This window comes from Larus michahellis, chromosome 18 (assembly GCF_964199755.1).
Source record: "Larus michahellis chromosome 18, bLarMic1.1, whole genome shotgun sequence".
In the NCBI taxonomy this organism is placed as follows: domain Eukaryota; kingdom Metazoa; phylum Chordata; class Aves; order Charadriiformes; family Laridae; genus Larus; species Larus michahellis.
In genome coordinates, this window is record NC_133913.1 from 8,428,252 (window position 1) to 8,443,747 (window position 15,496).

Consider the following 15,496-nt stretch of genomic DNA (forward strand, 5'->3'; position numbering starts at 1 on the left):
GGCTTAGGGAAGATTCACTGTTTATTGGAAAATGAATCAGAGACTTTGCCAACACGGCATGAGACCCATGAATTAAGGGTGCTGGGGCAGGAGGTGGTACATTTCATGACTGGTTTGCTAATCAAAACCTCCTGCTGTTCCACCTCCAACATACTACTAGTTTTCAAATCAATCTCGCCCCACATGAGTTCTCTTGGACATTGTGATGGGCTGGGACTGATGCGGATGAGAGTTTTACTTCCAAAATGATTGTTTTACATGGCAACGCAGATACGGGAGTTCCTGACACAGCCTGACCTTATGGGGTAAAGGGAAGAGTTCGGTGAGTGGGGTGCAGCAGGAGTCCTTCATTGGGAGCCACTGCCGTTGACACCTCTAAACACTCTTCTGGTGTGCACAGCAGTCTCTCGTCAGGACAGAAACCATAGAATCATATAATAATTTGCATTGGAAAAGACCCTGCAGACCATCAAGTCCAATTGTTAACCTAACACTACCAAAACCACCACTAAACCATCTCCCTAAGCACCACCTTTGTGGAGGCCAGTAGCCCATTTTGCCAAAGCCAAATGCAGGAAGCGCAACCACTGGAGAATGTGATGCTTCCTTCCCACTCCCACCTCCATCCAAACCAAACACGCTGGAGGCTCTGAACTAGAGGCTTTCTCTTGAGGAGTTCGGCATGCTACAGGTTCAGCCCAACTGGTATAAGACATAAGCAGTGAGAATTCATCTGTAATGTAAGATCGCAGCTGGTAGCAATAGTGGTATCCCAGCATGGTAGGTGAATTTAGGCTATACTTTCTGGCCCTTTTTATCTCTGCAGGTGCTGCTGATCTGTAGCACAGGCACGTGTTGAGCTCAGAGCCTGAAAACACTTGGCTTCACGCTGCTCCCAAGGAGGGTGTTGGCTGTCTCCAGGCACTTGTCCAGCTGAGACACTGCAGTCAGAGAGAGACAGGCACACTAGGGAAGTTAGGCAGGAGGGAGACTCCACAAATGGAAAGGAGAATGGAGACACAGGACTCCTTCACCTGCCCCCAGGAAATTGTGGTCCTGCAAAGGGGTGAGGCAGGTCCCACTGGAGAGAGAATGGAGGAGGCTGTTCTGTGGGGATCAGCAGGAGAAGGATCATCAAGACTCACCAGCTTGGCTGCACAGCCAGGTCACAGCCTTGGCCTCCAGCAGCTCACAGAGGTCTTGGTAATACTCGTCATGTCTGTGTAGCCACGTCACAGCCATCACTGTGGCCCAGATGCTTGGCTCCATGACCTGTAGTAGAACAACAACTGAGACTAGCACGCAGTGCTGAGCATCCTCCCTGCCCCCTCACTGCTTCCCACCCCTTCCTTTGTGGCTTCTGGTTTCTGATCCCTTCATTCCTCTCTGTCTGCCCTTTGGATGCCAGTGTTGCCACCAGCCAATGGGCTCCCACTGCTCCAGGATGACATGCTGCCACCGTAAGAGGTTCTCCCCTTACCTCATCAGGCATCTTTCCCTTGATTTCATCCTCATCAACTTCTAGCACAGAGGCCAGTCCTGAGCTGAGGGCCCAGGAGCCATCTGCATTCTGCAGGGCCACCAGCTCCTGACACTTGGCAGCGGCTTCAGGGCACCATCGCCACAAAGTTGAAGAGCACAAACCAAATTCCATGGGATCCACATACTTGAGAGAAGAAAAAAGTGGTGGTGGTGGTTTACATGCTGTGGGAGGAGATGTGAACAGCAAGGTTGGGAGAATGACAGGAATCTGACCTCTCTCTACTCCCCTGCGCAATAATAATGCTCCAGAACATTATCTCTGCTCTTCTTTAGGCAGCTACCTGCAGTCTAAGCTCCTTCCTGTACGTCCCCAGAGCAGACCCATCCACAGCTCTTTCTGGACACCCCTAACTCATCTCCAACCTCGGTCATTGCCTATTCTCCTGTCATTCCTTCCAAGCCATGTCCCAGGACCTCCCTTGATACTCTCCCAAAACATTTTATCCAAACGTGTATTTATGATCCAGCACCATCCCTGCCCCATCCCTGGGTGTCCTTGAGCTGGGTCTGATATTTGCTGAAGGACTTGCAGGTTTAAGGGTAACTAAGGGAAGGGGTAAAGGCAAAATTCATTGGTTTCCATGCCATGGGCAAGACATGGCAGCATAACCCTTCTATAAGATATTAGGTTATCCCGACATCTCCCATGTGGGTCAAGGCCCCATACCTTTTGAGCAAGCTCTCCTCTGGGGCAGGGCAGCAATGTCATGGGTAAGTTGACGGAGGGCAAGCCATGATGCACGCACCGCTGTCAGCCAGCCAGGTGGGACCCAGATGCTCTTAGGATAGCAGGAAGAGATCCTGGAGCCACGAAGTTCAACGATCTGGCAGGGGATGAGTGACTGGCGGGGTGGCAACAGTGCCAGGGGCCCTTTGAGAGCAAAGAGGGCAAGGGGCTGAATTAAACAGATGGGAAAGAAGCACCTGGTGGTGACGGGGCCTACCCCGCAAGACTGGGGGTGCCCTGTGGCTGGGGTTCCAGATCCAGTGGAATGAAAACATCCCATGGAGCTGCCCCACCAGCTCTTTCCCAGAAATGTCTTTCCTTACTTTGGTACCAGGTGACCCTCTGTGGTGTGCGAACCCCCACATAGCTGGTAAAGGGGCAGATGATCCCTGAAGTGAGGCTGATCTCAACTGCACGATGTCTTGGTTCCTCCCCTGACCCACTCACAGACTCTGGCAACAACCTCTTCATCAAGCACCTCGCAGCCAGACGATGCCCAGCCAGCCTGGGGACAGAATGGGGTGAGCCTGACCACCTGGCTTATCTTCATGTTAGGAGAAGGTGGACAGAGAGAGAGCCTGGACACCTGAATTCTTTCCCTTCAGGGCTGAGGATGGACAGAGGGGAAACCTGGACGCCTGGGTCCTTGTCTGTCTGAAAGTGATGCCCAGGTTTCTGGGTCCTACCACTGTGGGGTCAAATCAGGGAAGGGAGGCATGCTTGGACACCTGGGTTCTCTGCCAGTTTGGGATTGTGTGTGGAAGGTGGGAATGCGTAATCTATCTGGGCTCCTCCTCAGCTGGAGTCAATGTTAGCAATGTGGGGGATGCATGCATCTTCCCTTAGGACGGGCTCTCACCGGCCATCTCCCTGTGGGCACAGGGGGAATTCAATGGTGTAAGTGACATCTTGGCCATCCAGGCTGTACTGCAAGGTCATGACCCCTTTGGCCACTGTTGTATCCTGTGAACACATGGGAAGCTACTGGAGGTTACTGGGGACACAAGATGGTTACTGGGGGATATTGGAAAGTTACTGAAAGATTACTGGGAGGCTACTGGAAGGTAACTGTAGGCCCAGCTCTCACCTGTGCCTGTCCATGGATCTGGGCATAGAGGAGGTTGTGTTGACCCTGGAAGATGGATTGAGGAGTGCCCCCCAGCACCTCAACCTCCAGGCCGCGGGGCAGGGTCCAGCTCAGAGAGACTCCCTCAGCTGCTGGCTTGAGGGCCTGCTTCAGGCACTTCAGCACCTGGCGACAGAGGGCAGGACACCACAGTTGGCAGCTCCACCAGGGTTCAGCCCATGTCCCCCGATGCTGGGGGTCTCTGGGGGACAGTGGAATGTGTGGGGTGACCTGTGCCAGCTGGGTTCCCTGGGTGCAGTGATGTCTGTGGGTTGTAGTGGGGTAGAAGCCTGGGCACCTGGGTTCTCAGTGTGGGTAGAGTCAGGGAAAGTGAGTGCCTGGGGTCCTGGGGCAGCTGGGTCTTGACTACTGTGTGTGGGCAGTGCAGGTGCTGGGGTACTTGGAAGTCAGTGTGCCTGTGGAATAGAGGGGGACCTGCCAGGACTCCTGGGTTCCTACCACAAGGCTCCTACTGCTGTCAGAGGAGACGTAGGCAGCTTCACCCCCTGTCTCCTTGGCCAGGGCCATAGCCAGGGCAGCGCTGTCCTCAGAGAAGCAGAAGGAGAAACACCTATGGGGGAAGCAGGGAAAGGTGTCAGAAATGAGAGCCAGAGGTGGGCGCAAGGATGTGGAGTAGAGCTGGAGGACACAGGCTGGAGTTAAAGCTGGAAGAACAAAGTTGGGTTGCAGAACAAGGGGGCAGGAGGAAGAGCAGGGAGTGAGGGCCTGGGGTTGGAGCTGGGGTTAGACAGGGAGCTGGCAGAGGAGAGCTGGGACTTGGGGCAGAGCTGGGGTGAGTCTAGTGGGGCTGAGAGAGAGCTTAGGGACACATCAGGGTGTACAAGCCCTGTGCCTCAGTCTCCCTGCTCACTCTGTGAAAGGTGCCTTGGTTGTGGGAGTAGTACGCAAAGACTGCCACATGGGAGCTTGGCACTGGAGAGCTGTGCTGGGTGGGAAGGGTCTTTGGGACACTGGAGGCACCCAAGGACTGGGACAGGCACTAGTGAACAGGGACCCTCATCAGGGATCATAGAATCATTTAGGTTGGAAAAGACCCTTGGGATCATCGAGTCCAACCATCAACTCCACTCTACAAAGTTCTCCCCTACATCATATCCCTTAACACCACATCTAAACGAGTCTTAAACACATTCGGGGATGGTGACTCCACCACCTCCCTGGGCAGCCTATTCCAATGTCTGACCACTCTCTCTGTGAAGAATTTTTTCCTAATGTCCAGTCTAAACCTACCCTGTTGCAGCTTGAAGCCATTCCCTCTTGTTCTATCGCTAATTACCTGTGAGAAGAGACCAGCACTAACCTCTCGACAATGTCCTTTCAAGTAGTTGTAGAGAGCGATGAGGTCTACCCTCAGCCTCCTCTTCCTCAAACTAAACAGTCCCAGCTCCTTCAATCTCTCCTCATTAGATTTATTCTCCAGGCCCTTCACCAGCTTCGTTGCCCTCCTCTGCACTCGCTCCAGCACCTCGATATCTCTCTCATATTGAGGTGCCCAGAACCGGACACATTACTCAACGTGTGGCCTCACCAATGCTGAGTACAGGGGGACAATCACCTCCCTACTTCTGCTGGTCACGAAGCATGGAAGGGATGGAAATGACTGGGCAAGCAAAGGATGACTGGAGGACTGGGGAGCGAGTCTCCATTACCGGTGGCTGTTGCGGTGACGGCAGACCTCAGCTGCAATGGCTTCCACATCAGGGGGTAGCCCAGCCATAAAGATGAAGAGCTGAGAGACAGGGGACATGAGTGGTGGGGGTCTGGCACAGTGACCCCCAAATGGGGAGAGCAGGCCCCTGAAATGGAGAGAGGGGTCCAGCAGAGAGACCCTCTGTAGAGAGAGTACCCTAGGGAGAGATATCCACTCAGGGGCAGAAACCCCCAAAGATACAGACCCACCTCTCCATTCCCCCCTCCCCGACCCACAGTACCATCCTTGTTCCCTTGTGACCACCGTGTACTTTGGGTGGTTCCTTCCACCCACACTCCTGTGTCCTCTCTCTCTCCCCTTGGACACCTGTCCCTCCACCCCTCCATGCCCCTGTACCCAGACCTGTCGTGGATGGCGGTGGGGACGAGGGGTATTGTAGACTGAGCGGAGGGTTTCCAGCAGATTGGAGTCACCCAGACTGGAGCCGGTGGAGGGGATGCGCCGCATGGCCTCGGTCAGGTTGTCCTGAGTATATTCGACACTTTGCCTGCAGGGGACAGAGCATGTTTGGAGAGCACATTGCTCTGTGCTGGCCCTAGTGCTCCTGAGACCCTGTCCCATAGCACTTCCCACAGCTATGCCCTAAGGTCCTCTGCAAGTCCCCGCCCCGTAGTAGTTCTTCCAGAGACCTGGCTTCGTAGTTCCTACAAGTCTCTTCTCAGCAGAAGCCCAAGAGGTGCTGTCCCATAATGCCACAAAGAGGACAACCCCAGAATCCAGCCCTGCCCTCCCGCAGCTAGTCGAGCCCTCCTGCACCCAGCCTTGCCTTATACCATCCAGCATCAGAACATGCACCCGTGCCCTCCAGCATCTAACCCTTCCTCATAGCACCCATTCCAGCACCTGACCATGCCCCACAGTATCCAGCCCTACCCACAGCACCCAATCCAGCACCATAGCACCCAGCCTGTGCCATGTTTGCTTACGAGTAGATGCCCACAGAGGTTTCTTCATAGCAGTAGATGTTGAAGTAGCAGCCCAGGGGCAGGCTTTTGAGAAGGAAGAGCAGGGAGTCCTGTGGAAAGACACAGCAGGCAGGTCTTGGGAGGCACTTGTAAGGAGTACAGGTGCCTTGGCCCATAGCCTGGTCCTCTTAAAGCCTCTGGTCTCTCCTGGGTGACCCAAGCCAGTGCCCTGAACTCTGCTGGTCACACAAGTTATTTCAGGCCCTTTTCAGGCCCCACCAATCCCCCCTCATGCCTCTGTCCCTGCATAAACACCTGCCCTGGCCCGCTCCCCCTCAGCCTGCTCCTCCACCCCATCCTGGTCCCTGCTCTGAGGAGGTACCTGTGCATGCTCGAGGAATGTGGTGTTCAGGAGGAAGATGAACTCTCCAGACTGGCGCTGCCCAGGCACTGCCTCAGGGATGCTGGGTGCCAGCGTCACCAACACCATGGGGTCACCAAGGAGGGAGCCTGGAGGAGGCATGGGGTGGGATGAAGGCTAGATAAGGACCTCCCTCCTCCTTCTGGTACTGATTCTCATTGTGCTTTGGGCTTCCACCATCCCAGAGCCTGTGGTGCCCTACACTGGTACCTCAATACCCTACTGCACTGTCCACCAATTGCACAGCCCAGTGCCTCATGTATTCCAATCCAGTGTCTCCAATACAGCTACCCAGTGAGACCTAACATAGAACCTCACATGTGCATCCTGCTATAGCTGATAGCTCACCACAGTGTCCCCAGCACCCCACCCTGGAGCACCAGGACCCAAACTATGCCATCTGAATGCCTACTATTCCCATCCCAGTGTCCAACGATACCTCGCCTCCTAGTGTCACCCTGTGCCCCAGTGCCTGCTGCAACCCAGAGGTGCCTCCATGTTTCCTCCCCAGCTGTACTCACCTGGAGGGGCCTCAGGGTCTCCCTTCTCCACCACAGCACTGACTGCAGTGGGGTCTCCATAATATACCAGCAGCTCCAAATCATGATGACATTGGGGGCTGCCAGCCAGTGAGACCTGAAGAAGGGGTGCCTGGTAATACACAGGAGGAGGGGACCAGAGCCAGCATTTGGCCGGGAGCACAGGCCCTGACACCAGTGCATCCCCTTTTTCTCAGTGAAGACACCCTTCCCCAGCTCCCCCTGGGATCCTGGCACGCAGGAGGACATACCTGTGCAGTGCTGTGGTCCTGGGCAGTGTAGATCAAAGGGGTGAGGGCAAAGTTGGCCTGGACATCGACCACTCCACGGGGTGACTGTAGGCTAGCGGTGAGCAGCAGGCTGTAGTGCAGCTTGCTAGTGCGACAATTCCAGACTGCAAGGAGAAACATGGCCCGGGGTAGCACAAAGGCTCTCCCTGTGCGGGTGCGCGCAGCAGGATTTTGCACCCCTATTTAGGACATGTGGAGAGAATTGGGGGCTGTCAATAAGGTGTATGGAGGGGTCCAAGAGTCTGTTTATGGGAAATGTGTGTGGGAGGTGTGGATCCCCACATGGGGCACAAGGAAGAATATGTGAATCTGTTCAGGGGCTGCATGGGGAACCAATATGGGTCCCCCTGTGGGTGCCAAGGGAAGTTGCATCAAGTCTGTTCATAAAGTACACGGGGACCCTGTGATCCTTCTGTGGGGTGTGTGACTGGGAGGGCAGGTTCCTTGTGGGGTCACTCACCATAGAGTGTTCCGTAGGGATTCAGTGTGGGTGACAGCACAAAACGGGCTGCTCCATCTGGCTCCCGTGGCAGCTCTTGGACGTAGCGCAAGGTCACGACCACCTCCCTGCCAGGGGACAGGGTGCCCAGGAAGCAGGCAAATGCCTCGCCTGGATACTCAGACTGATCCCGAAGGTATTCCAGATTCTCCCAGCCCCCTGTAGCCTCGTGCGGCTGCTGGACCTGGGAGGGACAGGGAGGGACAGAAAGCTGATCACCAGGCAGGCCATGGGCTGCTCATCCCATGCCCCTGTGGTGGTTCGCCCATTCATCCCTGGATGCTGGTACCTCATCTTGCAGCACAGCGTGGACCTTGGCATCCTCACTGCGGGCCTGGAAGGAGTAGATGGCCATGTGAGGGCCCAGGGGGAAGACGAAGAGGACTTCCGTGGAGGTCTGACTCTTATTCTGGTAGATAAGTTCGGCAGCCACATCAGCCACATAATCCTGGATAGCAACATCTACAACAGCACTGCACAGAGATACTGGGTACAGGGGTACGCGGAGCCACTTCCCCAGGAAAAAGGATCCTGTTGCTGTTGGGAGAGATGCAACCTGTCCATCAGCACACATGAATGACACAAGGAGGTGATTGGGGCTGCTTCAACTATGTGGCTGTTCCCACTCTGAAAACCAAGACTAGGTGACCAACATTACTGAGGGTCTATTGTGAGCCTACCAGCAAACAGTGTCTGCCCTCCACTCCCCTTTTTCCCTTTTTCCCCATATCTCTGGTCCCCACCCATTTCCTGTAGAGTTCTTGACCATTCTCATCCTTGTTTCATCCTATAGCTGCCTACAGTCCTCCTTTTTTTGTCCCCCCTTGGGAGCATTCCCATCACCAAAATGTCCCTCAGCTGTCCGATCCCCAGCTCACTGTCATGGGCGTAGGATTTTCCTAGAAGTCCAAAGCTCTGATGCCACATTTCTGGAGACCTGCAGACAAGAAGGTTCTTCTGTAAGAGGAGAGATCCACAGAAACCATGTCAGCCCCTCATTGGTGAAGATTCCTTGTCATTTCCTGTCCTACACACGTAGCTGGAAGCCCCAACCCACCATGTATAGCCAAAGCAAACCCAGGGGTCCAGAATCCCTGTTCATGAGCACTGGGTTGTCACCAGGAGTATCTCTGCATTGAAGAGGTCTGGACTCCACCCCCAGCATGGGAGAATCTTGAAGAGAACTAAGGAATAGCAAGGGAAGACAGAGGGAAGAAGGTGTGAAAGCAAGAGTGCATGGATGGAAGGAAGGAAGGAAGGAAGGAAGGAAGGAAGGAAGGAAGGAAGGAAGGAAGGAAGGAAGGAAGGAAGGAAGGAAGGGAGGGACTGAATTGGGATGAACAATACATGGCTCTCCATCCATGGCTGGACGGACAGACTGGCAGACAAGGTCCATTTTGGGAAAGATGGATGGGCAGAGAGACATCAGAATTTTTGTTGAAATGGATAGATGGAGAGGCAGAGGGGTCCGTTTCAGAAGAGATGAGCAGGTACCCATCACTAACAGTATTGTGTCAATGTAGCTGCACAGGAGACCGCACACATGAGGATATGTTGATGGAGTAGCTTGTGAGGGCAGGTTGAAAGTCTAGGTAATAAGAGGAACATGATGGAGAGAGAAATGAGGCCAGGACATGATTGCAGAGCAAATCCCAGAAAGGCATGAGGGGGAGGGTGTAGTTCAAGTCATATCTGGCTGTCTTCCAGCCAAGTGCCAGGAGGTGAAAGGGACCACCCTCCACTCCAGACCCATCCACATAGATCTCTCTGGTTCAGACGCATTTGCCTCAATTTCCCCCCTTCTCACTCTGGGGTGACAGGGTGGGGAGCACCAGAAAAATCCCCACCCCACCATTGTGCTGACAGGGTGGTCAGACAGAGCAACTAGGGTGTACGTCCTTGGGGGAGTAGGGGTGAGGGATGGAGAGAGGGATGGATTGAATAGGAGCGAGCTCTCCTCAGCGCACAGGGACAATGAACAGAGAATAAGGCCAGAATAACAAAACGAAGCACAAACAAGCAGACACTCACCAGAATCAAGGCCAGAGTCAGCAGGGACGGACTGACGATCAGACGGATGGAGGGAGAGATGGAAGAGGAAGGGGGAGAGAGGGTAAGGGGCAGACGAACGAGATATGGGAACAGAGGGGGGAGGGCTGCAGAGACAGAGAGAGATGCTCGGTCTGGCAGGAAGATGCAGGGCTACGCAAGGAGGAGGGATGGCTGTGATGGAGAGAGAGGTGGAGGGGCAGGCGGACAGACAGACGTCCGGGAAGGCGGGGAGGCAGGGGCAGGGGGGCGGAGACACTGGGATCGGCACTGGGATCGCTGCAAACCTCCTCCCCGGCACCGGGGCGACTGGTTCCCTTGGGGGCTGTGGGGGCAGCGGACACCGCCGGGAGGCTGTGGGATGGAGAGGGGACAGCCCCGGTGGAGGGAATCTGACCGGGGTCCCTGGACCCCTCACTCCGCCTCGGAAGCCAAAGTGGCGAGTGGGCGGGAGCGCGGCAAGAGCTGCTGCAGCGGCGGGAGCACCCGCGCCCCCGCCCCGCCCGCGCCCGAGCGCAGGATGCTCCGGGCACAGCCGAGGAAGGGGCTGCAGAGGCCCCTGCAGGCCTGCTCCTGGCCAAAGGGGCTCTGCCCAGCCCTTCCGCTCTGCCCTCACACCCGGTGCAATGGGCCGCAGCTGCCAAGGGGGCTCTGCAACCAGGGCGGTGTCTTCTGGGTGGCTGAGGAGGTGGCACTCGTCCCACCAGGAACCTGTCCCCTTGCCAGGCCTGCAGCACCGACTGCAGATTTGGAGACTGGGCTCAGGGCCATACGCTGAATAATGCTAGGCCGTTAATTGGGCGGTCGATTGCAAAGAAGCAAACCCAACATACTGGCCAGCTGAGGAATGGGGAGAGTTTGCACACCAGCTCAGGCTTATATACCTACTTTTGACATGGGTGTGTCCTCTCATCTGCTGTATCGGGAAGCTCCATCTCCATTCTCCGTGCAGGAGCCAGCCCCATGCACATGCCTCCCTGGCAGCCAGCCCCTGGTTGAGACAACCCACCTCATCGGGGCACCAAGACACTCGAAGGGCCAAATTGCACTGGACTTCAGATGTGTTGCTCCCAGAGCACATCCTGGCTGTTTCTCACTGGGAGAGTGCAGTAAGATGAAAAACTTGTGGGCTGAGATAAAGACAGTTTAATAAAGCAAAAGGAAAGGTTGTACACAGAAGCAAAGGAAAAAAAAGGAAAAAAATATTTATTCTCTCCTTCCTATCAGCAGGCGATGTCCAGCCCCTTCCCGGGAAGCAGGAGCTCAGTACACATACTGGTTTCTTCGGAAGACAAACAACGTCATAACGAATGCGCCCCTTTCCTCCTCCTTTGTCTTAGGTTTGATTGCTTAGCATGATGTCATACAGCATAGAATATCTCTTTGGTCAGACTGGGTCAGCTGTCCTGGCTAATGTCCTCTCCCAACCCACCCCCAGCCTACTGGCCTTTGGGGACGGAGGGGTAGGGCGTGGGACATTCAGCCTTGATGCTGTGCGAGCACTGCTCAGCAGTAGCCAGAACACTGGTGTGTTATCAACACAGTTCTAGCTACAAAGCACAGCATTGTGAGGGCTGCTGTGGGGAAAGTTAACTCCGTCCCTTCTATTGCTACATTAGTTGTAAAAGGATGAACAAGGAACATGCAGGAAACTGTTTCAACAGTTATGACGTGCAAAGGCAACCAGCAGTGTCTGGGTTTGCAAGACTTCCTGCGTTACTGATGGAGAACTGCAGAGGGAGCCAAATAATGAGATTTTGTTCCTATTGTCTGTGGTTATAGTCCCTGAAACAAGCAAGCTGGAGAGTCTCACCACAACACAGAGGGAATTTGTGGATTAGCCCAAGAGTGAATGAAGTTTGCCTTCTTGTGGACGGTTGGAACTTGGAATTCAGGAATGGAGTGAAAACTTATGTGATTCACACCCTGGTTGCACCCTGTGCATCTAGAGGGACTCTGTCAGTCACAGTACATGTGAAAAATAATAATGCTGCAAATCTAGACATGTAGCGGAGAAAAAGGTGCCTGATGAGTATAGTGGCAAGGGATGTCTCCAGGACATGTGGAAAGAGTTGTCTTCTGGAGGTGTTTCTCTCTCTCCAGGACTCCAGCTAGAGCAAACATGACTATTTCAGACTTGATATATCATCTTTGTTGTACTATAGATCGAAAAGATAGTTCTTGGGCCAGTTCTTGTAGTCTAGTTGTGACTATTACAGCAGCGAAGATGGAATGAACTCCTTTTGGCTTCTGGAATTTATGCCCATCTTTGGGTTGCCAAATACAGCTGTACAGAGGTCAGTTCATCTGTCCAAACATTTGAGGTGCCCTGGGGTACCTGGACATTCTCATCAGGCCACTAAATATGATGTAGAAACTATAAGAAAACCACACTCTTCTGAGTATGCAGTTGGATGCCAGGTGGGGTACTCCAGGGAATCTCAAACTATTTGCAAGCCCATATTCTGCCTTTGTTGTGATGTAGACTTGAGGTTTCACTCCAAAGAAGTGAACAAGTGCTCATTCAGTGATGGTGACAGCATGAGTGTTCTCCGTGAGTTGCAGGGAGCAAAACTTGGGAAGCAGAGGGCAGTACCAAAGGATCATTTGGTCAGTCTCTTTTATCTCCATTGTAACAAGGAGGTAATGAACATTGCTGGAATTTGTTCTTACACCATAAAGTAGACTGTTGTAGGTCCTTACTTGGAGCATTATCAGAGCTCTGGCAAGAGGTAGTGGGATACACGACATCAAGAAAAGCCATTAAGCCCATGGTTTTGATCTCACAGAGCAGAGAAAGAGATGTTCAAGGTCAAATGTAACAGAGGATGGGGGCTGCGGTGCAACATTTAAGACTGCAGGTGTTTGAATCCAGAGATGGCTCAGATCGAGGTGGAAGGAGGGAGCTGTGAGTTAGGGTGGCTTGTGGTTCATGAATGTGTCAGCAGTGTGTGTTGCAGTCACAGTGTCTTGGCTGATCGTTATAACGGAAGCCTGGGGAGCAGAACCCCTGCATCTGCCAGTGTTTCAGAAGGGCAGGTTTGGAGAGGTGGGTCCACGGCCATTTCCTTTCCACGTGCCGTGTGTGGAGATTGCTGACTGAGAGGACCACCTTCCCGGCACCTGGGGATTGCCGTTTGACTTCTGTAAGGGAAGTTTGATACAGGAGATGTCTATGGCTTTCTGTGCTGCCTGTAATCAAAGTCTGTGAGTTTCTGCTGAGTCCTGGTGGGAGCACATTGTCCAATTACGTTTCTGGTCTCGCATCTCACACTGGGCTCCATTAAACTCCAAGTAACTTTTCCTTCTGCTTCTGCCTGTCATTTCTTCAAGGCAGCTTGCCAGATTTTGCCACAGCTACAAAGTAACAGGGAGGCAGCACCACATTCCTCACGGGGCTCATTAAAATGCTGACAGACATAATGAGCTCTGCGTGTGGTTTTCTGCCACTCCCCATAGAGTTGCAAGCATCCTGTAGCTGATCAGGGGCCTCTCAGATGTGTTTCAATGAATAAGTACAGTATAATTTTCATTTGTCATTTGTTTTAATTATGCATGACAAGAAGAATAGAAATGAAGGTGTTTTGAAAGGAAATTAGCCCCGCTTATATCCTGGAGGGAATAAGGCAGAGAGAGGAAAAGTATCTTTGTCGCCAAGCAACAAGTGGCCATAGTCAAACTTTGATTCATGTGCTGGGAATAAGATAGTTCTTATTACAGTCTATTCTCTTGTCACCGCAGCCCACAGCAGGGTCAAAGGCTCTCCTTGCAAAGCCTTTGCCTGCTCTAATTAGCACTGTCTTTACCTGGTACTAACTATGCACAGAAACAGGAGGAATGTTCGTCACCACTGCAAAACAATTTCAAGGTCTTTTTTGATGAAAGAAAGAAAAAAATCTCTATTAAAGAAAGTGATATCTTTTACTCTGGTCCCACTGACCTCCAGTTTCCTCAGGACATGAACCCTGAAAATAGCTGGCTCAATGGAGAGAGGGACAGGTGATAGAAATTTTCAGGGGCAATTAGACTACGGAATGTTTAAACAATGGGATGAACAGGAATAAATTCAGGAAAACTGCATGCTCATGCAGAAGAGAATGCCATTGGCTTGCCAGATAATTTAGCAGATGGACAGGACAACTGAGTATCGACTTGATTGACTGCTTCAGGAATTACAGCGTTAGTGAGGTAGAGCTATGGACAGGAGCATTCTCTTAGGATGGCTTTTCTTCTCCAAAGTTAACACCATTTTTCAACATTTCCATGTCGGGAACACGGGAAGTTACAACAAAGACATTTCAAATGTGAAGAATGGACTCAGCTGAAATAGAGGGATACCCAGGAAAGTTGTGGATGCCCCATCCCTGGAGGTGTTCAAGGCCAGGTTGGACGGGGCTTTGAGTAACCTGGTCTAGTGGGAGGTGACCCTATCCAGGGCAGGGGGTTGGAACTAGATGATCTTCAATGTCCCTTCCAACCCAAACCATTCTGTGATTCTGTGATTTTTTTGGAAATGGTAAACTAATTGTTGGAACTGTTCATTTAAAATTCTTATACTATTTATAGCCAAACAAAAGCAAACGAATAGCAAAACAAGACAAAAATATAATCATGAGATAATCAATCTATAATCAAACTATAATCAATAGACAGATGGGAAAGAGGCAAATATCAACACTTCTTACAGTTAAAAATGTATGGATCATAAAAAAATCTTTTGGTGTAGTGAAGTAGTATTTCCTTCTAAAGTTTATTGCTTGTTTCTTGCTTTTATTATTAAGGCATTCATAACGTTTTGCTTTTGGGTGTCAGTACTTATTCCAGGGATGGACTAAAGTAGCTTTCTTCTCCAAGCCTTGCATGTTCTGACTTTTCTAGAAAAGTGCACAAGACTCCAGTTGATGTTCTCAGCAGACTGACTCTTGAGAGACCCTCCAAAGGCAGCTTGGACTTGAGGGTGTATTTTGAGTGAACGTAGTGGATTGAGCTGAAATCCACCAAAAGCCCTTCTTACAGTATTTATTTACATCATAGAAGAGGTTGTTGTAATTTCAGTATAGCTAGTCATTTGCAAAGTCCTGCACCTGGGACAAAATAAGCCCCCTCCAGAGGACAGGCTGGAGGCCTGGTGAACAAGGTGTTGAATGTGTCTCAGCAGTGTGCACTTCAGATGATGAAGGCAGACTATATATTGTACAAAATAATTAGAAAATAATTTCTGCAGAATAATTAGAAATCAGAATTATGCTGAAATGTCTCTTGTTAGTTGTTGGGGGAGAACCAGGGAAACTGTATTTTCAATTTTTATGTTTATTCTCTGGTTTTGTTTTGGACCCGGTGCTCTTTTCTTAGAGCCTACACCGAGCTCTTTGACAGGAACAATGTTTAAACTGCATTTGGGGACCTACAGCATTTTTTGAAGTTCAGAAAGGGTGGAATTTATGAGATTAGAACTTCAAGGGCAGGACTTACTTCAGTATTAAGATATCTACATCAAGGCATCTATAAGCATATTTCCCAATAGTCATTGGAGATCCAGCCAGTGCAGCCATCTGAGTTCCAGGCACGGTTTGTCTGACTGGCAGATAGATTTCTACTTAAGAGAGAGCCATCTAGGTTCTACATGAGGCTTTATTTTTTTTTTCCCTGTTCAAAAATCCTGAACT

At 51.8% G+C, this 15,496-nt stretch overlaps 1 protein-coding gene across 10 annotated transcripts; it reads right to left on the reverse strand.

The window, feature by feature from the left end:
- Positions 1–9,994, reverse strand: LOC141732845 (von Willebrand factor A domain-containing protein 5A-like). 10 transcript variants are annotated; one of them, XM_074562281.1, is made up of 19 exons: positions 9,813–9,994; positions 8,839–8,965; positions 8,660–8,718; positions 8,071–8,318; positions 7,743–7,965; positions 7,244–7,386; positions 6,975–7,104; positions 6,415–6,542; positions 6,054–6,142; positions 5,470–5,614; positions 5,066–5,145; positions 3,855–3,966; positions 3,357–3,521; positions 3,129–3,232; positions 2,593–2,774; positions 2,210–2,413; positions 1,481–1,704; positions 1,146–1,272; positions 1–941 (listed from the first exon to the last, which is right to left on the reverse strand). In XM_074562281.1, exons 3-19 carry the CDS (start codon positions 8,706–8,708, stop codon positions 862–864), a joined length of 2,433 nt encoding a protein of 810 aa, XP_074418382.1. In that variant the 5' UTR covers positions 8,709–8,718; positions 8,839–8,965; positions 9,813–9,994; the 3' UTR covers positions 1–861. The 10 variants fall into 10 exon arrangements, with proteins under 10 accessions (XP_074418382.1, XP_074418386.1, XP_074418385.1 ...); XM_074562285.1 differs by having other exon boundaries at positions 8,071–8,115; positions 8,660–8,738; XM_074562284.1 differs by having other exon boundaries at positions 8,071–8,190; positions 8,660–8,738.
- Positions 9,995–15,496: the final 5,502 nt, after the last annotated feature.

What these genes read in the sequence shown, in the direction of transcription:
- LOC141732845 (XM_074562277.1), bottom strand. Translation starts at nt 8,946, where the DNA reads ATGCTGGGGGTGGAGTCCAGACCTCTTCAATGCAGAGATACTCCTGGT. An exon ending in AAAATCCTACGCCCATGACA is followed by an intron (nt 8,319 to 8,659) that starts GTGAGCTGGGGA and finishes CTCTCCCAACAG; the next exon opens with CAACAGGATCCTTTTTCCTG. An exon ending in CTGGCTGTGCAGCCAAGCTG is followed by an intron (nt 942 to 1,145) that starts GTGAGTCTTGAT and finishes CTCTGACTGCAG; the next exon opens with TGTCTCAGCTGGACAAGTGC.